Source organism: Colius striatus, chromosome Z (assembly GCF_028858725.1).
Source record: "Colius striatus isolate bColStr4 chromosome Z, bColStr4.1.hap1, whole genome shotgun sequence".
NCBI classification, from domain to species: domain Eukaryota; kingdom Metazoa; phylum Chordata; class Aves; order Coliiformes; family Coliidae; genus Colius; species Colius striatus.
This window is the reverse complement of record NC_084790.1, coordinates 42,142,078-42,168,196: the sequence shown is the minus strand read 5'-3', so window position 1 is coordinate 42,168,196 and position 26,119 is coordinate 42,142,078. Positions and strand designations below refer to the sequence as shown.

Here is a 26,119-nt window from a genome sequence, read left to right as displayed (position 1 = left end):
AATACTTTTTTGGTTGGTACTGCCATATAAGGTGGTGAGACACTCAGAGTCATGCAAATCTCCCTGGGTAAAGAATATGTTCAATTTTTTGGGGGAGCTTTAACATTTTCTTTCCCCATTAATTATTTTTAACGGAAGATGGTCACATCATCTTGTACAATTGTACAGCCTAGTGCTGTAGTATTCTGACAAATTAATGAAAGACTTTTTGATCTCTATATTCCAGCTGGTACTGGTCCTCTGCAAGCTCTTGCACTCAATTTCAAGACCATAGCAATGACAATCAACTTTCTTCCATTGTCAGCATTCTTACTCTTAAGAAGTCATCCAAGAGGAGAAAACAAACAAAGTTCCTAAGAAACTGATCAAAGAGTCATAATGAACATATGCATTTAAAGAAAAAAAAGGAAAAGTTTTATTCCTCATTTAAAGAATTCTCCTTTGAATATTTTCATTATCTCAGCAGGAAGAAAAAAAACAAATAAAAATTGTGCTCTACGTGAGACTGATTCTAGTTATGAGAAGTGTAGATTAACATACAGCAATTTCATGTGTTAGGTGTCCAAAAATAATGTTAGGTGTCTAACATTTATCAGTCTTTTCTCTGGACCACATAATTAAAAAACCCAATCTGTTCCATTAGACAATCAAGCACTTTTCAATTTTAATGTTGACAATCATAGAAAACTTGAAGACCATTAAATTAACATCTTGATGCTTTTCACTTGTAAAAGACAGAAGGAAAAATAACCCCAAAACCACATATCTTTTCCTATTTCCTTTCTCTTTAGCAAGATCAGAACGTTCAGCTCGGTTGGAATACAAAGAGATACAGCAGATTCAGGATTGCTAAGGTTCCAGTTTGATGCAGTCTACTATTCCCGGAGGATTTTAGGCTCCACGGCACAATGTAGCATTCAAAAATCAATAGGAAGATGAATTTGAATAACAGTTCTTCTCTATGATAGGAAAACAGTGACATAAGCCAGCTACCCTGAAACTGAGTCAAAACCAACACTTTAAACAAGTGTAAGCCAGCATTTAGGGCATCTAGTTATAACTGAGTCAAGAATATTATCAAATCTGGGGAAACCAAGGTAGTTCTATGCTTTCTTTTAGCTAGAATTCAGTGCTTAGCACTTACACTATTCTTTAGATCTATTTAGTGCCAGCTTTCTTGATGTTTCTCTCAGCTGCACAAGAACGAGCTGTTATCTCTCCAATTTGCAATAGATTTCACTGACCATGTATTGATATCTCAACTTGTTAAAAAGTGAATAAATCAAACCCCATAGATACATAATCAGAGATTCCAAATGTAATATTGTGCATTATTAAAACTGTTATGTAGGACAAACTGAGTATCTTATATAGTTTAGGCTTTATACTCAATGTTCAGGCTGAGATGCTATTATCACATCTTTTGTTAGGCAACAGGAAATCTCAATACAGATAAATGTAATTAGCAATAAAAAAACCCAGAACTATAATTATATCATTACCACATGCTGATGCAGTGTGAGGTACCTGACCCTATTCTGATTTAATTTGTGAATATTTAACTGTCTTAGTTTCACTTTAGAAGAACAGCACAGAGAGACAATCACAATTTTTTGGACTTAATTTGCCCACATCCAACACAAAAAACAGTGGTTTCTAGTTCAGCCATGAACGCTTCTGGAATAATGACAATATTAATTTGGGCAGCAAGGAGGTTATATAATATGTATTTACACACAATAATCTAAGTTACATCAAATGTTAAATTTTATATATTGTACTTTGCTGTTCAATTGGCAAACTCCTCCTGTCAGAAAGAAAGTAACCCAACTTCTCTTGAGAGATTTTTGTATATGAAAGGCTGATAAGTTTAAGCAAGAGAGTGACTATGAGAATTACCATCAAAGATAAACCATAATCTTTCAAGTTGCAGCTTTAACATTCCTTTTGATAGATTCCTAGTACAGCAACTTTACAAAAGTATGAACAATCCAAATCTCCTCTATTTATAGGTAAGTTTGCAACAGGTTCAATTGGAGACATCAAAAACATTTTAAATAGACATCAGAAGATACATCTGTAGTTTAAAGGTCAAATTTATTAGGAGATTAAGAGATGTATTATACATGGGACTATAAATATATCACAGCTGACTTTATTCACAGTCAGTCAGACGATGCCAACCTATTTTGTAGACACCCTGGTTCTTTTGTTCCAAGAAAAGTTTGCACCATAAGACTTGGATTTAGGTTTTGGAATCTTCTTCTCTTCAACATCATAGCTCCAGCCTGGAGGTTACAGGGGAAATGGTGGGGGGAGACAGAAAACAAAGAATTCTAAATATTCTTAGCATAAAAAAAATAAAGCAAATGCAACTTAAACCTTTTAAAATAAATAAATTATTTCTCCACATAGGCATCTACTAGTTTATTACTTTGTAGCTGGCAGTAGAGAATACTGAAATGCCATAGATGTGACATATGTTCATTCTGTGTTGGTAAGACTTCAACATACTAAGTACCTCCATTTTCTTTACTCCTGCAAAAAAACTCACAGTCATTGGTGAAAAGTGCAACAGGGAACACAGACTGTCCTGCAAGCTCATGGCTCCACAACTCAACAGCATCACAGAAACACTAGGGCCCTGCATATGCTGGGAGAGGGAATTAAATTGAAGAAAAATGTGTTAAAAAAATAACACACAGAAGATCAAATCCAAAGGTTGGGAGAGAACCAAGAACATTGAAAGCTAGAGAAAAACGAAGGGTGGGAGGACCAAAGAAAGGAAGAGCACAGAAAAAACTTCAGCATTAGAAAGAGTTTCATACTTCACATTTTTATAAAACACTAAAAAAAAAAAATCAGGAGCAAAAGGGAATGAAGTGATAGAAGACAAGTAAATTACGTGATAGTTAAGCAAGAGGAATGCTTAAAAATGTCAAATAAGAGGAGGTGGAGACATTAGTGTTTATGTAAATCAAAATGCAAATTGGTTGCAGTCTCCAGGTGCCTGGAAAGTTGCCAGGGCAGCACTCAGTGTTGCAAAGTTTGGTCTCTTCAGCTTCAAGACTTCACTCAAAGCTGAGATACTTGAGTTGAAGCTAGAAGTGGTTAAGTATGCTATTTTAAATGATACTAATAAGATGATACTTTTTTTCCTTAGTTTTAAAACAAAACCTTGGTAAGATCGAAAAGGTTCAACTTACATCTGAATTTTCACATTTAAGATATTCACAGAAAACACTCAAGATGCATCTACACATCAAAACAAGTTCTGTAAAACACACAAGTTGTCACAGTACCTCAATGTTTTGTATTCACAAGTGTCACATAAACAGTTTCTTCATGTTTATTAGGCTGAACCACTGTTAATTTTCAAGTTAAATATTCTCTGTAAGAAACACTGGAATAAAGGTTTGAAAAACATGTTCTTTCCATCTGTGAGTGCACTGGCTTTTGCCTTCTGTTCTGATTAAAAATATAAGCTTGAGTAAACAGCCAGAACTAGATCCAGAGACAGACTTTGGTATTGCAACATTCAGCATTATAACACCTAACTTTGAGGCACTTGGCTGCTGGAATGGAATCTACAGCCCCAAGTTATTGCTTCATCTTTTATATACTAGATAGAGAGGAGCTAAGTGCCTCCAAAAGAGATTCACAACTGCCAGCACAATGACTTGGGCTGACACAGCTATCCAAGATCCACAAAGTCATTTACATCCAACTTTGAATTACAAAAAGCCACCATATGCAGTAAGGTTTCACACTCTGGAACAATCTCCTTGAGTTAGGTACCTTTCCTATGTTCATGACAGAGAGCAGAGGTCACTTTCATAAAAATACCAGAACAGTCCAAGAGGTTACTCTTGACCCAAACCCTGCCATACAAGCCAAGTGGATCAAAAGCAGATTTCTTTGTCTCTGGAAGAACACCCTCATCACCTGTCTGAAGGTTACTGTGGAGTAGAAAAGTTTTCCACCCTTGATAATAAAGCCATATATTTTTAAACAACTGCCTTGGTGATGTTGAACAGGACAAGAGAATTTAGCTCAACAGTCTTTTAATTTCATCTGGTTACAAGTGTTTCCTCCTTGCCTCAACTTCAGACCATCCTCATCCTCATACTTTAAATGGATTTCTCCTGTTGCTGTATTCAGTGCTATTATTCTTAAATTACAAAACACATCATATGGGCAAGGCAGAGAAAACTTGTCTCAGCTCCCTGAAGTTCTTCGGTCAGGAAGAATTCTTAGGTTTCCCGATTGTATCAAAGTACCTGGTATATCTAGGATTTCTAGAAATTAAACTTGAAGACTTTAGTAAACCTTGTAGTAGAAAATGTGAGTGGTTCATACGAGAGAACAGAAAGGTAAGTATTTGTGTTCCTAGACCTAGGCATGTTGCAATAAAGCCTCAGTTTAGAAGCTAAGTTGCATTGTAAATATATGCCTAAGTTTTTCATTTATTTCTAAAAGCAGAACTCAGTACTATAAAACAAAACTAAGACACCTTAAATAAAAACGGAACACTAATTTAGGCAAGCCAATATCTGCAAAAAATTGTGGTACATCTCAATTATGGTGAAATTATGGCTGCGGGCTAAGAGAATACTGAACTAGTGTAACTAAGTCAGGGCCTTAGTTTTGTGGGTATAATTTCTTTGCAGTGTTCCTGCAAAATGGAGATGCATAACTAATTCAGTGAAGGCATAAACTTTCTACACTGAACAAATCAAGTATTTTACTTGAATCTGCATTTTGAAAGGACAAAACACAACATGTATGAAGAGATTACACAATTAGCTCATTAATATAGTGATATATACACCAGGAATCATGTTTTTTTTCTTATAGGCTGAATTTCCCAAGAGATAGGAATAGCATGAACAATAGAGAAGTGAAGGAACATTAGATTCTCCCAAATTTGGCATCTGTTCATAAGCCACTACAAAATACTATTAAAACTTCATACTAATTGGTATATCCAATGCAAATTCGATGATTCTATCAATTTCTTACTGAATAAAATTGATTTTTCCAATAAAAGACCCACTCAAAGAGGAATAAAATACTAGCCTTTATCATTAAAAAGTGTAAACAAATCACACATTAATGTTTCAGCTTCTTAACTGTATAAGTTAATGGACTTGTCCTGTTTTTTAAGTGTACAGTATAAGCCATCTAACAATTTTGCACACTTTGGTCTGACCAAGAAACTTCATTGTCTGTTTACCTCAGACTATATATGTAGTTAGAAGCTGCCAACCACAGGGGAGTGTTCTGAAGAAGCTTAAATTCCATTTGCATTACTCGTGGCTTTAACTCAGTGCAATTAATCTTCCTCACATCACTGGCACTAAACATCAAGCCCAGCTCTTTAAGGAAAATTAAACTCATTTTTAAAACATAAAAAAAAAAGTGCAGTGAAAACACCACACCAACACATAAATGATTGCTGAATATTCAAAAAGCTGAGATTATGGATACTCTTTCTAGTACCATAATTCTGTGAGAAAATACAAGCCTAAATTACCAAATAAGTTTACAGATAACGTCTTCCTGCTATATCATTAAAAATATAAGGTAATTATACTGGCTTTTCTGTCATCTCGCATATGACAAATCATGAAGTGTAAGCATTCAGACTTTAGTACTGTACTTGAGAGGAGTTAGGTGCCCCTCAATCTGCAGTTTCAGGAGAGCAGTCAGGAGGTGCTGATCTCCTCTCTTTGGTCACCAGTGATGGGATACAAAGAAAAGGAATGAAGTTGTGTCAAAGGAAGTTCAGACTGGACATTAGGAAAATGTTCTTCACCCTGCAACTGGCTCCCCAGGAAAGTGGTCACAGCACCAAGCCTGTCATAGTTCATGGAGGATCTGGATGATGTTCTTGGTCATATGGTTTAGTTTTAGATATTCCTGCTAGAAGCAGGGAGTTGGAATTTATGATCCTTACAGGTCCTTTCCATCTTGAGATACTCTATGACTCCACAATAAACCTATTCTGTGACCTGGCTAAAACTAAACTCCAACATGTTTAGTTGGTAGTTGTTTAAACTGTGTTTTTCTGATTATCAAACATTCCCAAGGGTTCTGACAGTCTTTCCTTAACTAGTATTCAGATGCTTATCTCAAGTCTTCAGGCAAAAATCGCACTGCCATTTGGCTGGGACACTCTTAAAAGTATTAGTTAATATTAATTAGTATTCTTCCAAGACCTGAGCAAAGCCCAGTTCTCATTTGAAACACAGATACTTGTGAAAGCACTGCAAGAGTGATGTTAAAGAGGCTGGATCACTTTTCCAGAAAAGGAAGGCCTAGATTCAATGCATTCAGTGTTCTCAGTAATATCTGCCCCCCCATGTTCCTCCTCCCTCAAGTGGAACACTAATACTTTGTTAATACTTTCAGATCAAGATTGCCTACAGAAAGCCGGATCCCTCACACACAATACATACCATTTTTTTCAGCAAAGGCAATGGCATCTTCTTTAGTAGAGAAAGTAAGAACCATGTTGGATAAAGGATCCGCTCTGTTAAAAAGAAAATCCAATGACAAATTTTAAGCACATTTGAAATACAAAATAATTATATTTGTATCTGAAATGCTAGTTAAATGCTGTATTACGTGACTTAGTTTGTAGTACACCACTTCACAAGCCATTCAAAATGCCTTTAAAAAAAATTATTTCTAGCATCAACACTTCCTGCATAGCAGTGTTGCACCCTCTCGGTCTGTTAGCAACTTCCAACTCCTTGCAGAAATTAATGGTTAGGCAAGTGCTCTACAACAATTTTTTTACTCTTTAAAGCTGTGTAGTCTCTCTCTTTTTAGAAGGTTAGGAGGTTTAAGGTAATTTTGAACATTTCAAGGAGACTAGGAGTATGTAAAGCAGCTGGGGGAAGAACACTCTTTTACAGAAAAGTGCAGAATATTAAAGCAAGAAGAACAGGAATTAATCAAAAGCTGACACGTAAAAAAGCACAGTTCAGCTTTGACGGAGATACAGCAAGCAGATCCCAGGCCATCACTAAAAACAAAGCTCAGAAATGCAAAGTGCTAGATAACTAAAGGCAGAGTGATTAGTTTTAGATGACCTAAACTATATTTCTGAAAGGAATCAAACAGCAAAAAGCTTTTTGAAACTAATTAAAGTCTGAGTTTAAAAAAAACCAAAACACAGTCTTATTTGTTGCTATAAAAGCTCCACTGAAGAACAATGAAAAAGAATGAGAAAAAGATAGCATTTTAAAAATTAATCTACGAAACTTTTAGAGAAATAAGATACTGGTTGAAGCAGCATGATGATTCGATAATACTTCCCTGAGACAACACTACACAAGAGCCTGGAAGACAACCAGAAAGACAAGACCAAATTGCAACAAATTATTGAAGAAGCTGCCTCTCAACTGTTTTCTCTTTGAAGCTAGAAGGGTAAATTAAGAGAAAAAGCAACCAAAGATACACTGAACTCTCTACAATAAAGGACAAAGCCTGTAACTGGCAGAGGGGGAAGGGAAGATGGGGAATCTAGCTTCCAGCAATGACAACAATGTAATTTTAACTTATGTACCCATGGAAGAGTGGAGTTCACTATATGCCCAATATACTCCCCAACAAAAATAAACTCCTAACAACAAAATCCCCCATACTCCCCAACAAAAATAAACTCCTAACAACAAAACCCCCCAAAACAACAAACAAGGATATAAGTAGAAATTACGCTTTCAAAAGCACCTAAGATGGGCTCTCTTAAAGATGTTTAAAGATTCTTTTATAATGGCATGAAGAATAATCATAAGCTAAGAATTAGCCCATAACATTATCCATGATGAATCAAGAGACACGAGTATATCACCGTATTGTGACAATTTTTGCTTATCATTCTTCTCTTCCACGACTGCGCTTGTAAAAACCTCCTGAACACTACGAAAAGGGAACAAAGACGCTTAAGTCTCAGTGTAGTGAGAGACTGATGCCTATTCAGTATTGCAGGTCTGGCAAAAACCTTCTGGGATCAAGGCAGTTTGGACATGAGGACTGTGCAGAAATCATTTGTTGTCTTTTCATGGGGGATCACCTTTCATCCAATCAAAACATAGCTTTTTGATTTCTTTCCATAAATGAGCTATCCCTGTGTTCGTGATAATCCATGAGCAATCTGAAGTTCGGGATGGCTAGCATGATGTCCTGACAGAGTCAGAACACTGGTGCTGCAGGAATTCCTACATCTGCACCAAACTGTGTCATCAGTCACTATAAATCGGGTTTCTGTATTTTCTTCTCTTCTCTTCTTCTCTTCTACAATGGAAACCAGGCATTTCCCGCATTTCTTTGTTTCCAGTTTTATATTAAAAGATGCAGTCAAGAACTACCCATAGGCATTCCTTGTAATGAAAACTCCAAATTAAAAAAAAAAAATTGCCATAAGTCCATTTTATTTAGATTTACAGTTGGATAATTTGAACTGAAAAAAACTCCTATATCTAAGAAACAATAAATGCAACAACAACAATAAGGCAAACAAGACCGTACGATGACAGAATATAGCAAAGATCTACAGGTAAAAACATATACCGAGTTCAGGTGAAAAGTGTTGTGGTCCGTAGAACCTCAAGGGCTCTAATCCACTAGTCCTATTAGGTTACTCAAAACTAAATGGGAAAACATCTAAGACTGTTCTTTGCAGAAATCAAATCGGAAGAAAAGAAACTCTTCTTAGGTACTTCTAGGTGTGGATTGTTAATTTGAAACTACCAGAATGCCCACTAATACTTTTTGTGAGAATTCCTTAAAAAAAAATCAACAGATACAAACTAGTTTACAAACCCCTTAATCTAGCAGTGTCAGTTCAGAGCAGTCACTTTTGGCCTACCTGGACCTTACTTTACAGGAAATCTTCCTTTCCCTAACCTAAAACAAAAATGTATGTGGAGATGGATTCATTCATAACAGCCATTCATTTTGAAATTCCCCCAATAAACTTACTCCAGGACAATTTAACATACATGTAAGCCTTTAATAGCGCGGCTCAATCATCTAGGTGGTTTCTTTAACACAAATGGTTATAACTCTTAAAAAGGTTAAAAGCCATTGTTTTGGCTGAGATAAATCCCACCCAGAAAACAATTTGTTGGTGGAGGTTTAAATCAGTACAAGAAAAAAAGAACTAAAAATTAGCTGCAGCAAAGCTATACTTACATCTACAAATTACAGCATATTTAGCTATATTAGTGCTTTTCTAGGTCTTGATGCATTTCAGAATTTTTGCTAATAGGAACATTGAAACAGATAGTGTAATATTTTAAGTAGTTGTTTGCAGGTTGTGGTGTTTTGTTTCGTTTTTTAAAATTCATTATGGCTCCTCATTTCTGATCTTCATATGTTTAAAATACTTTGTAAAAAAAACCAAAACCATAAGCTGAGTACTGTTATTTTATGTTTAAACAAATCTAGAAGATGCAACTGAGAGCTGAGAAGGATTTACTACTTCAGGCAAGTAATAACCTTCTTTCCCTGATGCTGCCATACAATAACAGCACCACAAAGTTAATCATTGAAATTTTTGGTTGTTAAGACTTTTTCTAAACTCTTCTAGATGATGTCATGAGCTAAAATTTGCTTTTAAATGTAACAGATCATTAATCATATGACTAACAAAACCAACCACTTAGTCTAAGTACTGTTAAAACACAAGCAGATTTACAGGTAGAAAGGATATTTCAAACATAAAATTTACATGACTAGTAAGAGCCAGATATAGAAAAAAAGTATTTCTCAATTCAGTAACTACTCACGTAGATGCCCAGCCCATTAAGGGGTTCTCCCAGCGCTCCCTGTTATCAAATTCCATCTTCCATTTCTTTGTATTGTTAACTCCTGCTTGCATTGCATTACGTGCTGGAACAAAAATGTGGACTTTTCTGGTTTTGATGTGCTCATCTGGAACACCAGTTAAGGCAGTGATATCCTATGAAAAACACAATTGGAATTTGTTAAAGAAGGGTTCACATTAAAGGCTTGTATCCAGGATAAACATTATTATTTTACATAATTTCTTGCTTTATTTTTATTTTTAAGTTAGAAAAAATGTTGTAGAAAAGTATGTTACGATGCCAGCTATATAGAAGTGAAGCTGAAACATGCTGGGGCTGTTAGCCTCTTGCTTCCCCTGGATATAATAGATTTTGCATGGATCACTTATCTGAACCTGCTCATCTCCCAGCTATGCAATGGCTGTGACTGTGATGGGACATCAACTAAAGCAAATGCAGAAATGTGCAAGTTCTTATTTTTCCCTTCAAGAAAATATTAGAGCACAGATGGAAGCATCAACAGATCCTGAAATTTTATGTTAACATTTGGAGTTCAAACTTCATATAAACAGGACCATTATCCAAGACAGATACCTATGTGCTGCAGTGTGTTTTCACTTGAGCTTAAGTCGATATATAATTAAGAAGCACCAACATCCGTGATGACTCAAGAAGCTATCCTTAACAAAAAGGAAAATGCAGGAGGTTATCTTTTTGGACAATAATCTATTAATTGATTGAGACTGGATACTGGAATTCATCTCTCATTTCTCTAACAATTAGCTATTATCAATAATAAAAATGATGGTCTCATCATGTTTCAAGCTATGAATGTCAGCTTTGGGGAGTCAATTCTTCTGTTGATGGTCAAGAGCAAGAGAAGAACATTTGATACTGGTAACAGTTCCTGGTATTTTTGTGAAGGGACAAAAGGATTCGGGAGATTCCATCCTACCAAGAGGAAAGGAAAAAAAAAAAAAGGCTTGTTACTTTGTATATGGTTCAGCAGTAGTATGTCCTCCTCTACTAAGTAATGCTTGACTTGTGAGCCTTTGACAAATAAACCTAGCAAAGATAAAAACTGAAGGATCAGAAAACCAGCCTAAAAACACTACCTGACTTTAACAAAGAGTAAGATTGCAAAAAACCTCACAAGAATTGATGAGAAAAATTACTCTCAGCAGCATCTGATACAATCAAAGTGAACTTTCTTGATAAAAACTAAACAGTAATTACATAGAATTAACCTGTCAGTTCCCCCTAGTCAAGTCAAACATCAAATCCATCTCTAAGGATGCTAAACTACTCCTGCTAGTGGAGCTCCTTGGTCTCCTCCCTTCCCTCCCCTCTCCTCCTCTTTCTAGGAACAAACAGTAAACTGCTACAAATCCAAGAAAGTGCAGTAAAACTTTGGCATATTGAACTCATCTTACCAGTACCACCACAACTTGAAAAGCAAAATAGCTTAAATAAAACACTGTGGCTTTACATGTCTGTAGCTACTAACTTTATGGGATTTTGTTTTGTGGCAAACTTAAAAGCTCTTGGTGCTGTCACCAGATCATCCTTTGAAATGAGGCAAGTCTTGTTTTTCATTTTGCTTCAGGAAATAAATTTTGGGAGACCAGTCTCTCAAAAGTGCACAAGGGAGAAAGTTTAAAGCATTTTACTTGTATTTGTAATTAGAACAGCAGGGGGAAACAAGCAAGCACGCACATCAGTTCTGTAACTTCTGACATTTCTACCCAGACTACTAAAAGAAATTGTCATAAGTATCTTAACAATTTCTTTATGAATTATTTTATTAGGATGAAGCAATGTTTATTTTTAATATGAATCTAGAAGTGATATGAAAAAGAAACACTACCAGTCACTGGAATGTTGCAACACGTTTGTAGAACAGACTGGCGTTTCTGACCGCTGAAGAAACCACAGTTTCAGAAGGAAATAGCTTAAAGTTTTCTTATTTGAATTGGCAAAGCATTTTATGTTAACAAAAAGGAGTTTTTACCTGCAGTAAAGCTTGGTGGGGCCTCAGTGTTTCAGCTTGCCTGTTTATAGGAATAGGCTACTGTATTAGCCTTCATTTCTGTATTTAACATGCCTATTGAGCAAACGTAGGAATATTCAAAAAATAGTTATTTTCCCCCTCTGCAACAATCTGCCACATGCAAAAATTTTGGGTTTGTTATCATCAATTACCTCCAAATAGGCAAGCTTCACAAAAGCCCAAATTTTAAAAATCTCTTTTTTTTTTACTATTATTATTCTCAGAAACTCATATGTCCACTACAAATTTTATGCTTCAGATTTAGAGTTTTTTAATTTATTTTCCAGAATTATTAAAATAAGATACTGTGTTAAATAACATTATGGACATAGACAATTTCCTTTTTTTTTAAGCTACACCAGAGAATCATGAAAACACTCCACATTAGTGCTTATGGAACACAATCTAGAAAGCATATTAAAAACCAGCAAATGCTCTGATGTAACTGTAGTAAAGAAATGCCTAGACTTGTTCATCTGGATGAAAATAAAAACAAAACCTCAGACAAACCCTAAGTCCCTTTAAGCCATGTTTTTTCTGGCATCAGTTGGCTCCAAATTGGTTATTTCACTAATAATATAGAATTAATCCCGCAAAAATCTTTTCAAGGTGAAAACTAAAACCTGTCTACTTTCCAAAACTAAAATATCTGCATGGTGTTGCTATCTCTTTGTACTTTGACTCATTATAGCTAAAGTTTCCATACCTTCTGGTAATTTAGCAATTGTTTATTGATATCTTCCCCATTTTAAAGTTGGCAATTGAACAAACAGTTGTTAGGACAATGAGTTTCTGGTTTCTGAAGCCCAAGTTGTCCTGACATAAAATCACTGGTTTTCGTTGCTGCAGACATGTAAGGTACTGTAGCATAGCTGAGCTGTTGCCAAAGATATGGAATAAAAAGGCTTGGCATCTATCACATACTTGACACCTAAAGAGCACAGAAGCTCGAAAATTCCTATTCCCTGTAGGCGCACTCTTAGTCTAGACAAACTGATTTCTCACACTTTTAAAATGCATTACAACACTCTATTGTGATCATTTCATCCACACAGCTTCAGCTAGTGACAGAAGAACCTGTCCTTTAAGCGACATTTCAATGGGCTAAAGCTCCCGCTCCAAGATGCCATTAAAACAATATAATACTTGAAAAGAACTACTGCTGCACTGGGTTGAACTCTTTACTGTGTCTTCAGTGCTTTGTTCTGAGTTCAAGTTCTCATTGAAACTACCTGTGAACCAACTTTCCAAAACAAAGACATTTTTGACAGCTGATCTCACATTACTATTTCTTTTATTTTTTAAAAATTGCTTCATATTGATTTTTGCTATATTAGCATATTAGAATATTAGAGAGGTGTTCAGCATTCAAAATCCTAAATAATATGTTGACAACATAAAATACTTGTGATTTGAACTGTATAGTTTTGCTTTACTAGAAATGAACATTTCTAACATGGGCTATCATCTAAAAGGTGCATTCTGATATTCGTTTTTTCATAATGTGTAGAAAGGGTTTTTCCTTCAAGAGCAATCTCTGAATTTTTCTGTAAGTAAAAAAAAATAGAAAATACTCATTTTGAGGCAGTTTTGCTCTTGGAATAAGCTAAGAGGGAGAAATTAAACGGCAGAAAACATATCCAATTGCCTACAAATGCCTACAAAAAGAACTTGTGTCTTTATTACAGCTTTAAGAAAACTTGTGATGAAAAGCGTGATAAAGCTGGTAGGGAAAGTCATATGAAACAATATACACACCATACATCACCAGCAAAACTGGCGGCAGTGTCAATGAAAACAAGATTTGGCCTGACTTTTGAACGAAAAGAGAATTTCCTTCTTTTAAATACTTACTCCACTAACAGCATAAATTCCAAAGGGGACAGGAAATAGAACTCTTTAATTCAAAGGAAAGAGAGAAAATGATTGACAGTATCTCTGAAAACAAATGGTTTTTGAATAGATGGGTCAGGTGTGCATAAAGGTGTCATGTTTCTCCTAAGACATTCTTTCCACACATAGACAAAAACTGTACATAACCACTATCAACTATCTACTGTTTAGCAGACACCCCCCCTCCTTTTTTTTTAAAAAAAAAAAAATAAAGGAAACAGGGAACAAGCAATGGGAAGTTGATGTCAAAACACAGAAAACCTCCCAGCAAGCTTCCAGCAACCACCCAGGATTTAGAGTCTTCCTAGCCGCTTTCTTTTCAATACCAGAATTTCACACATTTCAATGACCATTATGACTTCAAAGAATCAAATTTTCATCATTGTCCATCATCTGCCGGTTGATTTGTATAAAGGAGTTCTTCTGCATGCACTCCAGACAAAGAGCTCCTTACTTTTGTGGCTATATATCAAGTTTAAAAGTTCTGTTTGTGACAGTTGTGTCTGTGGTAAATTAGGGTAACACTGAAGGAGTGCAGCTGCTCTGCAGGAATCTCCTTTTTGGCACCATTTCACTTAAATAAAACTTGAATAATTAGCTTCTGCCTTTATTAAACCACAAAAATGCCACTGGCCTTAGTAATTACTTCCGGTTGCCCCACCTACTTAACCTCAATAATTTACACTTGTTAGAAAGGAGGGAAAGTAGAAGGTTTCTGTACATTACAGGAGCTTACAACAGCTTGCTCTCTTCCCCACCCCTAACATGTTTTACCAGAGTTAAGAGCACAAAGTTTTGCTATAAATTCATGTTGCAACGCACTGTCTTCAGGAGCTGTTATAGCAAGGCACAGAACATCTTGCATAATACTCACAAAACAGCTATCATGAAAGAAGCTTTTTATTTAGTGAGCTCAGCTACTGAGGCTGTGAGTCAGGATGAGAACATTTACATTTGTATACTTCAATACAGTATTTTTGAATCTATGAGAACAGAACTACTATGCAAATTTTAAGTGGAAAAATGGAGCAGAATGAACTAAACATGATCCGACAACATTTATCTAACAGCTATGGACAGAACAAGGGGAAAAAATCATATTTGCCCTTAGGAAACTTGGTATCATACAGAATACAGTATTCTTTCAAGCTTCACAATCATTTTACATTATCAAAGTAATCTGTGAAGAACATGGCATTACCCATAACGTGTCCTCTCATCTAAACACCCTGAATAATGATTAATATTTAATAAAGAAGTTGAGAAAAGTAGTGAAAGAACTGTGTTTGAAAAAAGAAAAATGAACATTGTAAACAGGCTTCAATAATAATAATAATGATTGCATGAAAGCATCCATTTAAACAGAATCTCTTTCCATAGGCAGTTTTGCAGAAAACACTAAAGAAAAAGTGGATATGGAGAAAAGGACATGCTGAAAAGTGAGTCTAACAGAAGCAGAAGTTGTTACATTACTGGAATCAATATAAGTCCATTATAATACTTTTTGACTATCAACTGCCATTATGCAAAGCAGGTGTCAGCATCTAAAACAGTCCCAAATGCTGTTAGATTCAAATAACTCTATTCATCAGTTTGTATTTCACATCTGAAGAAATAGTACTTTAACAGCCATGATGGCTACATACTTGCTGTTGCTAAAAAACCTCCTTGATAACTTCCCTGTCGTCCCCCTGCAACAAAAGCTTACTCTGCTTTCCCAGTATTTTGCATGTCCTATATTATTCCATGACACTTGCATGAGATACTACAAACATAATGGCAACATTTAAGTCAATGTCCCTTGGACTTGTGCAAACAATATGGCAAAAGACTAAACAGGAATAATTATTATATAATCATTTTGGTTGGAAAATACTTTTACAATAATCAAGCCCAACCAACAACCTGATTAGACTTCTAGAAAATCTGTGTGCTTTCTACAAATTGAAACATGTCTTCAAACTAATAAGGAGAAAACTTCTTACTCCTGAACTCTTACTTTGCATCTTAAAACACTTTAGTCTACATTACATTCCCAAGTTTTGTATGAATTTTGCATGAGACAAAAGCGAATAGAGTGTATTTTTAAAAGTGACTGATGGTAAAAGTTATGGCAAAAGCTGTTGTGTTAATACTTTCATTAGTTCAAACCATAATACTAAAAATAAAAGCAAAATAGTAAGATTTTCCTCCTCTCAGTGCCCTGACAAGACTCAAAACAGAGGCATTTTTCCTGAGAAATATGAAAAAAATACCTGTTATTCAGCTTGCGTTCTTATGGACAGGTAAAAAACAGTTTAGAAATTTAAAAATTAAACATTCAAAACACATAAGTCCCACTTTCAGCACAGAGAGATATTTCATGCTTAGTAAAGTTTTTCTGCCAAGAAAGAATCAAAGAGTAAGACAAAATGATTATTTAATTATTAATGTGTTTTTTTCCTGTAACAGTATATCTCCGTTTAGCAAATGTTGTCTGGGTAAACACAATGAAATTAAAGAGAAGAGAAATCAAATGTCTCGTTTTACACTTTGCACTTTCTCCATAACACTAAAATTAAGTAAACCATTATTAAACTGAGTAGTATTGTAATTCTGCAAAAACAGACTGATGTTGCTACTAGTAGTCATCATGGACTTCAGTGTGGTCATGACATTCTTCAGATTGAGGAAATGATAAACAGTATGCTTATCTCAAACAAAGTGGAAAAAAGTATCAATTAACTTACAGATTTTGTAAACCACTTTTTTCTTGTAGTACAGCAAGTTTTAGACAGACTACACTTCCTAGAACTTCCATTTGAAGTACATATAAGCAAATAGTTTGCTTCCACTCATCCAAGTGGCTGAGTTTTTTTAATTGCCTGTGAGGCATTTCATACAAATTTGAAGCACTATACAAGACCTTTACAATCATCAGATGAAAAAATGTGCAAAATATAAATTTTAAGAATACAATTACACAAAGTTTTTAGACTTTAAAGGTTCAAATAAAAGTAGAGGAAGACACAGTTTACCTGCATTTAGAAATGAAAGAAGATAACCAAACAATTAAAATAAACTGAATCCTCTAGGAATAATTTGCAGTTATAGCAACATTCTACTGCTTTACTACTATAAGCAACTGTTCTTACAAATACTGTTTCTCAGTTTAAAAACAAAAAAACCCCACAAGTAGTAAGGAGCTTTACAGGAAAGACAGGAGCACAAGCAGCTATAACCCACCTAGAACAGACAGCTTTGTACTGATTCCCCTGACCAGTTCAAGTTTGTAGATAGTACTAAATAGCATACTGTAGTTCACTTGCAGTTCACTGATCACATATTCTTTCAATCAAAATTTATTCATTTTGTGGTTCTGATTATTTACACTGTACTCCTAGTGTAAGTCACAGAAATCACACTGGCTAGCAAAGCTAAATATAACATTTCAAGAATATCTTCAATTTTTCACTACAGATGACTCTTGATCTTACAGTCTATAAAACATAGATCTGACAATGGACATCCAAAGGTGAACCAGTAGCTCAGGCTAGGTTCTTCTACACCTGAAGTGAGAGTCAAAATACAGACTAATCTTGCACAGAGGGAATATTTCTTGTGTTGGTGTGTTTCTGATGCCATTTTAGTAAAGTCCTTGTTGAGAGGTTACCTGTATTTACAAAATAAATCATAAGCACATGATTTAAATGAATTTTATAAAATTACTGGTTTTCAGGAATTCTGTCAGGAAGATGAAAATTAACAGTTCTGATCAGATTTATAGCCATTTGAAAAACTTGCAAAGCTTCTTTTTCACTAACCATTAAGAAATTTTTCAAATAAGACCCCAGCAGAGTTCCCAAACACAAGCACCACTTCCTTCATCATCTTCAGGCCTCAGAGGGAAAGTGGTCTAACCTATCTTAAATTTTGTGGAAAGCTCCCTTACCAGTTCAGGCTGCCAAAGACCCAAGGGAACATGACATACAGAGTCTAGCAGTGAACTGGGACACTACTTACACATAACCAGTGCAATTGATGATGTGAAGCAGGAACATCTTAGTCAATTCTTACTCTAATCTGGACAGTAAATATCCTAAGTCTGAGCTGTTGAGTTCAAATCTGGATGTGCAGCAAAGTCTTTGGACTTGATAACTCTAGTAAGATTTCCAGTTATGAAGCCTTAAGACATGTTATCACTATGGCATATGAAATAATGGTTGTGGATTAAATTTTAAATAACTAAGGATCTCTCTGGGATGGCAGCTAGAGCTTTTTTTTTTTTTTTTTCCTTTTTTTTTTTTAAACTCACTGCGCTGCAATCTGGTGTACTTTTCCTTTCACCTCCCAACTACCTATTAATTACCTATTTAGTGGTTGCTGTGGAAAACCACCTAACTTTAAGGGTTAAAATTTAACCAATTCTTTAGGCTTTTGTTTATTCAAAAAAGACATTCATCCAAAGGTTGGGGGGGGAACCCCAAAATTGTGTTTTTTAGTTTAGCTTGACACACTGTCACACTAATGCATGGTCTGCTACTAAGAACAATATCAAGAAATCGTGAGTTCATGTAAACCAATGCCTGTCTTCATTGTGAGGCATGTTCTCTATTCTTCACATCTCCTTTATGAGAAAGTGATTTCTGTAACAGGTCTTTGCTACATAGTACAAGTGGTGTGAGACATAGGGTAGAAACACAGAAGCAAATCCCCAATCAAGAAATGCAAATTTAGAGCAAAATCCCCGTTGGTGCCTGCTTTTTAGAAGAATAACTGAATTTAACAAATTACAAGGAAGCCAGATCGGCTAAAAGCTGTCCCTTACCCTAATGCAAGATTTAATGCTTCTATGTAATATGCATAGACTTTAAAAGCTGAAAGTAAGTGCTAAATAGTGTACATAATTTCCATACACAGCAGGTAGTGAAGCAAGAAAAGAACTGACACAGTTACCCTCGTTAAAGAGATGCACAATAGAGAACTGTTAGGCAGTGTTAGCATACTGAAGGTCTATGCATCAGGGATGTTTCGGTTATTAACAGCTTAAATGTTCACTATCTTCTGTTAATTAGTGCATACAGCTTCTAAGCCTTAAAAGTGTCTTAGAAGATGCTTTTCCAAGGGTAACACAGTAATTATTGCCTGGTAGGGATGGGACAGGTTGATGAGACTTCAACTGTTTCAACTTCATCAGTAAAATGCACAGCTTAAGACCACTGAACAAAACTGGTTTCTTTAAATTTAACTATAGGGCTAGTTAAAACAGCAGCTTTCTCCAATGTCTCTCTAAAAAGCTAAATCATGACCAGAATGTGTTAGTGTTACTTCACAAAACGTTCTTAGCTTGTTCTGTACAGAAGTCTGTCCCTGTAATTTGTGCTTTGGCCTTTATATGCTTGGCCTTAAAGGTTATTTACAGGACAGAACATACTTCCCGATACAAGAAATCATTAGTCAATTAAATTCAGTAATTCCACTTGATAGGCTACATCTTTTCTTTCAGTTTTCTACCACTGAGGGGATAAAACTCAAAGAGAGTATAATGTACAACTGTGCTTACTGAATGGTGATAAAAAAATTAAGAATTTGTATTGGAAATAGACATTACAGAAGATATCCAACTTCTGACTTATCAGAGATCCACAATTAGTTGAAGCAAGAATCTTTTCAAATGGAGTGGACATGGCAACAAAAATCTGGTCCTAAGAAAAAAATATAAACCAGGAGAATAAAGAGCCCAAAAATCACCCCAAAACCAAAAAAAACCCAAAACTAAGACAAACTACAATTTTAATCTTAAAACCCCTTCAGCCTAGTTAACATGCTACTCAGTGAAAACTTAAAAATACTTCATTTATTATGATGATACTGGCCTATATAAAGAAATACCGTTATTTGGTTTTATATGTGAATAGATATGTACATCTATACAATGAATCTGTAATAAAAAAACTACTCACTTCCTCATATGTTTGTAATCAGAGCTAATCGTTGTAGTTTTAATATTTTCAAAACATTTGGAATATAATTAAAACATCTTTTACAAAATACAGTATTTGGTATGTCTTAATAGTATTTTGGAGAACTTCCTTGTACTTCAGCTTCTTCTCACTAACTAACTCAGGTTACAGGTAACAGGATAAAAGTTATTTCCCCATAAAGCAAAGGTGGGTTTTTTTTGCACTAAATGTAAGCCAAAAGGCTTTACAGAAGGAATAGTACAGAGTATGTAAAAAAAATCACTAAGAGATTGAGCAGTTTATCTATAGAACATGCTTCACAACAGAACTAAACTGCACATTAAAACTCCAGATCTGGGCATCAGATGCTCAGATGCTCTCTACACAGTCCATGTTCCCATTTACCATGGGTTAACACTCCTAACTCGAGAAAGCAGCCACGAAAACAGTTCAAAGATGTCTCATAAACAAGCCATAAAAACCTGGAAGAGCAACTAGCTCCATTCCATCACTGATCTCCTGAATAGAAAAGAGGTAGTACTGAAGAAGCACAAAGCTCTCTTGCACCATGACCAAGATGTTCAAGGATTCCCACAGGATTACTGGGATTTCCAGAGAAAGATTTTCCTTTCTGATTTGATAAAATGATTTAACGAGAATATAATGACTAGAAACAGCTTTCAAAGCTGTACATAGAACTTACTTAGGCTACTGTGAATATCTTCAATCTACAACATAGATGTACTACAAAGTGCAGAAAGACAAATTTGATTGAACAGAAAAGCAAGAGCTCTACAAGGAACTGTTTATTCTCTATTCCTGACAGGAAAAGAGGAATTCACGTCATCTACAGAAAGATTTCATAACAGATACTAACTTAGGTCTTCTAGAAAAGGTTTAGATAATTATATTGTTTTACGAGAACACAATAATACTATCTGGTCTTTAAAAGCCAAAAGTACTAAACAAAACAACTCCAAAAGTGAAATTACTTCTTATTGCTGTTGTTTATTACACTATATCAATGCCTTACTTTTATTCTTTCTAGTAGATTAAAACATTGCTTGCATATTTAGGCTTACAAAACCAAACAAGTATTTGCATGTTGAATAACCCTTTGGGAGCCAGACAAGCTAAACATGGCACAGACACTCCTTTTAATTTGTTCTGAGCAGGCATCATAGTAAGCTCTTCAAAACTAGTATTTTTTAATAAAAAATGAAATACTATGTAACGAAACAAACAAACAAAAAATTAATCGCTTGCATATCCTTCAAAGAGACATATTCTTTGACCCAGTGCTACAGACTAAAGCCTTGAAATGTTTGCACAAGAATTCTGCATGAAGAAAGCCCAGACAAAACAGACACTCGAGATGTTAGAAGGTTGTGTAACCTCAATCTCAGACACTCCTCCTTCCAATAACCAGCAGAGATAGCACTACCATGCACCATAGAAATCAAAATCCTTTACCCTATCCTAAAACCAAAATAAACCGACATGACTATGAGAGTCTCTCCCTGATATACATATGTCTATACAATGTTCTCGGCTAGTTGCAAAATGGTGAGAAACAAAATTCTTCCAAGCTGAAATTTAGCCATATAGCAATATTTATTGCTCTTAAAAGTCTACTAAAGGTGATGGCAATTTCATTACTCAGAATGTCAGTTATAGAAAGCTTCTTTATCATGGGGGGGTAACTTGTTGCCTGCAGACATTCTTACAGAAAGCTCTTTATCAGTATCAGCCAACTGGGTTTTCTAAACCACTGAAAGCTTCATCAAACTGCAATTGCTAACAAAAACAAGTTGCAGCAAGCAGTATAGATTGAATTGAGTTAGGATATTTCAAATGAAGACGAGTTTAATTGTGAAACAGCAAAATATTGTGAATTTGCTGTACTGAAAATTTGTACATAACTAGATAATCTGGTAACTACACAACTAAACCTAGGCTTGTACTATATTTAAGACCAAATGCAACTACCAGCCAAAACTATAAAGAAGACACTGCTGAACTACTTAAATTAAAAACAAAACAAATCACCATTTAGGACTAAACATATGCTCTGGCAAACAAGCATGGCGTATGTGAAGCGCAAAGGAATATCACTATCCCTCAAATCATTAAAACCTTTAACTACTAAATTTCACATTAGCTGCTTGACAAAATTATCCAAGATAGCTTTCTCCTCCACACAGCTGTATTTCTTAATCTTCCATGGTGGAAAGAGAAAAAGATTTTTTTTAATAATTATGTTTTGCAACAAAAATGTAGATTCACAAATAAAGTATCTGTGACTCCAAAGAGTAAAAGTCTTTAAGTATTTAACTCTACGCAAGTCCCCTCTTAAATCAAAAAATATTTTTACTTGCAAACAGTCTTCTCTTTTGAATATTTCACCTTTACTGAAAGAATACTTAATCTTGAAAACACTGTGTGATGTTTGCTAATAATGCAGTCCTCATAAAAAAATGGACTGGAGTGTCCTCCAACTTTTTTCCTAAAGGAACTTCATGTTCTAAGAATCCTATTAATATACAGCTACTCTTGAATTATCCAGTAGTAAATACTTACATAAGACACTACCACCTCCACAGCCAAGAGAAAGTTCCTGAGATTCTTGGTATCAGTTTCACAATGGTTATTAGAATCACGGAATCATTTTGGTTAGAAAAGAACCTTAAGATCATCAAGTCCAACTGTAAACCTAACACTGCCAAGTCGACTACTAAACCATGTCCTCAAGTGCCACATCTACATGTCTTTTAAATACTTCCAGGGATGGTGAATGACTCAACCACTTCCCTCGGCAGCCTGTTCCAATGTTTGACAATCTTTTCAGTAAAGACATTTTTCCTAAGATCTGATCCATTTCTTCTTGTCTTATCATTTGCTACTTGACAGAAGAGGCCAACACTACCTTGCTGTGACCTCCTTTCAGATAGTTGTAGAGAGCCATAAGGTCTCCTCTCAGCCTCCTCTTCTCTAGGCTAAACAACCCCAGTTCTCCTAACAGCTCCTCATAAGACTTCTTTTCTAGATCTTTCACCAGCTTCACTGCCTGTCTCTGAACACGCTCCAGCAACTCAGTGTTGGACATAGTATTTGAGGTGTGGCCTCACCAGTGCCCAGTACAGGGGGATGATCACCTCCCTGGTCCTGCTGGTCACACTATGTCTGACTCGAGCCAGGATGCCATTGGCCTTCTTGGCCACCTGGGCACACTGCTGGCTCATGTTCAACTGATGTGCATTAACACCCCGGTCCTTTTCCTCCAGGCAGCTTTCCAGCCACTCTCCCCAGCTCCGTACCGTTGCATGGCTTTGTTGTGGCCAAAGTGCAGGACCTGGCAGTTGGCCTTGTTAAACCTCATACAACTGGCCTTAGCCTACTGATCCAGTCTGTCCAGTCCCTCTTCAAAGAGAGGCTCTTGAGAGCCTTCCTGCCCTCTAGCAGATCAACACTCCTGCTCAACTTGGCATCCTCTGCAAACTTATTGTGGGTGCACTCAATTCCCTCATCTAGAACAGTGGTAAAGGTATTAAACAGAACTGTCCACAACACTGAGCTCCGGGGAACACCACTGGTGACTAGACACCAACTGGGTTTAACTCCATTCCCCACAACTCTCTGGGCCTGGCCATCCAGACTGTTACACAGTGAATACTGCATCTGTCCAAGCCATGGACAACCAGTTTCTCTGGGAGAATGCTCTGGGAAATGGTACTAAAATCCAGATAAACAAGATCCACAGCCTTTTCCTGATCTACTAAGCCCACTTTGCCCCAGGCTGCTGCAGAGTACAGCATTTACGGCTTCTCTGGAACATCATCTAAAAAGAATGAACTGATCCTCAAAGAGAGGATCAAAGCACCTTATCTTTCACCAGTTATGTAGATTTTGTCTACAATCAGAAAAACAACCCCTATCATTCTATGATTCTATGAAAACTAGATCTGTTGAAGTTCAGTACTGAGACATCTCAACCATCACTGAAGAAAAGGTTTATTAACAGCACAGACAAAACAAAATTACTTCAGAATAAGTGCTGAAATGCCAATAGTACCATTGTAGTTAGCCTGTTCAGCTTTTAAGAGTCTACTCCTACATGTCCTCACAATGCTAACAAAACTACTTTAGAACGGTTTCAATCGCACTTGATAGCGTTGCTCAAGAATGCTTAAATTTGTGTAGCAACTCAGCCTATTTTATCTTTGTCTGATAGAATTCATTTAGACAATAAAACATCTATGAGATGACTACACCTAACAGCTGACTCTTAACCACAGTTCCACAATGTTTCCAGCACTTCCATAGTGACCAAACCCTACAACTGGTCTTGCAAAAGTTTTTGCTTTGAGCTACAGCATATACAACATGTGTGGAATATTCTGCTTTAGAGATGCAAAAATTATTTTCTGGCAGTTGTTTTACTTTTGAAACATTCTTATCACATTGGTATCATTTAAACACTACAAAAGTCCTTTTATTGGCAAGTATTTGTGGGTACCTTACAACTGCAGACTAACTTTCACAAAAGCAAGAACTCCAGGCTAGACATCCACAATGTAGCATTACCAGCACTTTACTGGGAAGCCTGCTTTAAGCACACTTGCTGAACTGGATAACAAACTACAACAAACAGTACTGGTGCATCCTACTTAGAATGATGAGTTCCTGTGTGACTTACTCTAGGTGGCCTGCTCTGGCAGGGGGGTTGGACTAGATGATCTCGAGGTCCCTTCTAACCCTTAAGAATCTGTGATTCTGTGAAACAGTAATTTAAAATAGTTCAAACTCAATTTTAGGCAAAACCACTGAAGCTTTTTATAACTATGATGGAAGCTATGTTACTCCGTACACACAAACAGTTAAATCATTTGGAACACCACCTGAGGGAGATTTGTTGTGGACAGCTCTTGTCCTCTATAGCCCAAATTTCCTAATGCAAGCAGGGTCTTGAGAGACTACTTTTCACACAGCTATTTTTCCAGACTCTTGGAATAAGACCTAATTGGCGGCCAGAGACTCAAATGTGATGCAAGAACTATATTTCTGTTTAGCTTTGTTCATGCTGTATGTTATTTTCTTTGGATGTAACTGTTCATTAAAAGTTATTTATTCAATTTTCACTGAAAACAGTAACTGAGACAAAGATATAATTTCTTGGATGCATTCTGTACAGGCTAAGTATTTAACTCCTTTTCCATTTATGAGTTCTATATTTTTCTAACATGAAAAATTAATGTGGCCCCAACTACTGAATTTTCTACTATTCCATTAGAACTCACTTTCCTGTTGCATTCAACACATGCTGGGCTGGGGTAGGTAGGTTACAGACTACTGCTTAATAATTCAATGTCTAGATGCTCTTCCTCATTCTATTTCATTTGTATTTCCCAAGACAAAGAATATTTTAGTATGTACAGAATGAGATGTAACTTTAGATAATTCAAGTGAATCCCTGTTGATCAAGTTCATGCATCTATACAAAAGAATACAACATCTACAAAATCAAAGAAAATAAACACAGTAATTCAAATATAATACACAGTTAAATGTTTACAATAACTACAGTACTACTGTATTAGCCTTGTGAACATCAACTCAAAAAGGATTCAGTTTCAAAGTAAGTAAGTAAGAGAAGGCAAATGGGGATAATGGTATCTCACTGGTTTCTTCTTTGTGATTTACACATAAAATCCACCCATAGGATGATGCCTTAAATTTTTTTAAAAAACAGAAGTACAACAAAGCCAACAAATCCATCAAAATATGACTTAATGATTTCTGATGCATAAGATGCATACATCTGGTACAGGTGTCTTTCTAAATTAAAAGTTCAACAGTAACTCCTGGAATACATTTTAATTAAATTTGCATGGAAATAGCAGTTTTACTACACTTAATATTATTTTAAAAACTGAAAAGTAATGTAATATGTTAATTTCATTGCAATAAGTTGTAATTAATCCTACTTAAAATTATAAAATATACTGCAACAGCCTAAATTAATACAGTACTCTACATTTCCACGGGTTTAACAAGTGTCTAGAGAACTTCTTTTAATTCTGATGGAGTTGAAAAACCACATCAAACCTCTTTCTCCCTAATGTTTTCCTTGATAATAGGATATAAATTTTTGTCCACTAATAGAACATCAATTACTAGATATTTTGCCATGTTATGGAAAATTCTAAAAAAAAAAAAATTCCTAAATCTACAAATAATCTAGTTTTCTATCACCTTATTTCAAGCTCTACAAAAATCTGGAAAAAAAATATGTGCATCTAGAATGTGCAACTATTTATGCAATATTGTAGTAAAATATTACTCAGTCTAACATTTAATCTAATATTTGAGAGAACTGAAAATAAAATAATCATTAGATACATTGTATGTATCAAAAT

The 26,119-nt window shown here is 35.5% G+C and overlaps 1 protein-coding gene across 1 annotated transcript in view; it reads right to left on the bottom strand.

The window, feature by feature from the left end:
- Positions 1–2,078: 2,078 nt before the first annotated feature.
- Positions 2,079–26,119, bottom strand: part of NDUFS4 (NADH:ubiquinone oxidoreductase subunit S4) — a 48,313-nt gene continuing 24,272 nt past the window's right edge. Inside the window, exons 3-5 of the mRNA XM_062018319.1 lie at positions 9,801–9,973; positions 6,462–6,535; positions 2,079–2,288 (exon numbers count right to left, since the gene is read on the bottom strand). Coding sequence (XP_061874303.1) covers positions 2,185–2,288; positions 6,462–6,535; positions 9,801–9,973 — 351 coding nt within the window. The 3' untranslated portion in view covers positions 2,079–2,184. The remainder of the gene's footprint in view (positions 2,289–6,461; positions 6,536–9,800; positions 9,974–26,119) is intronic.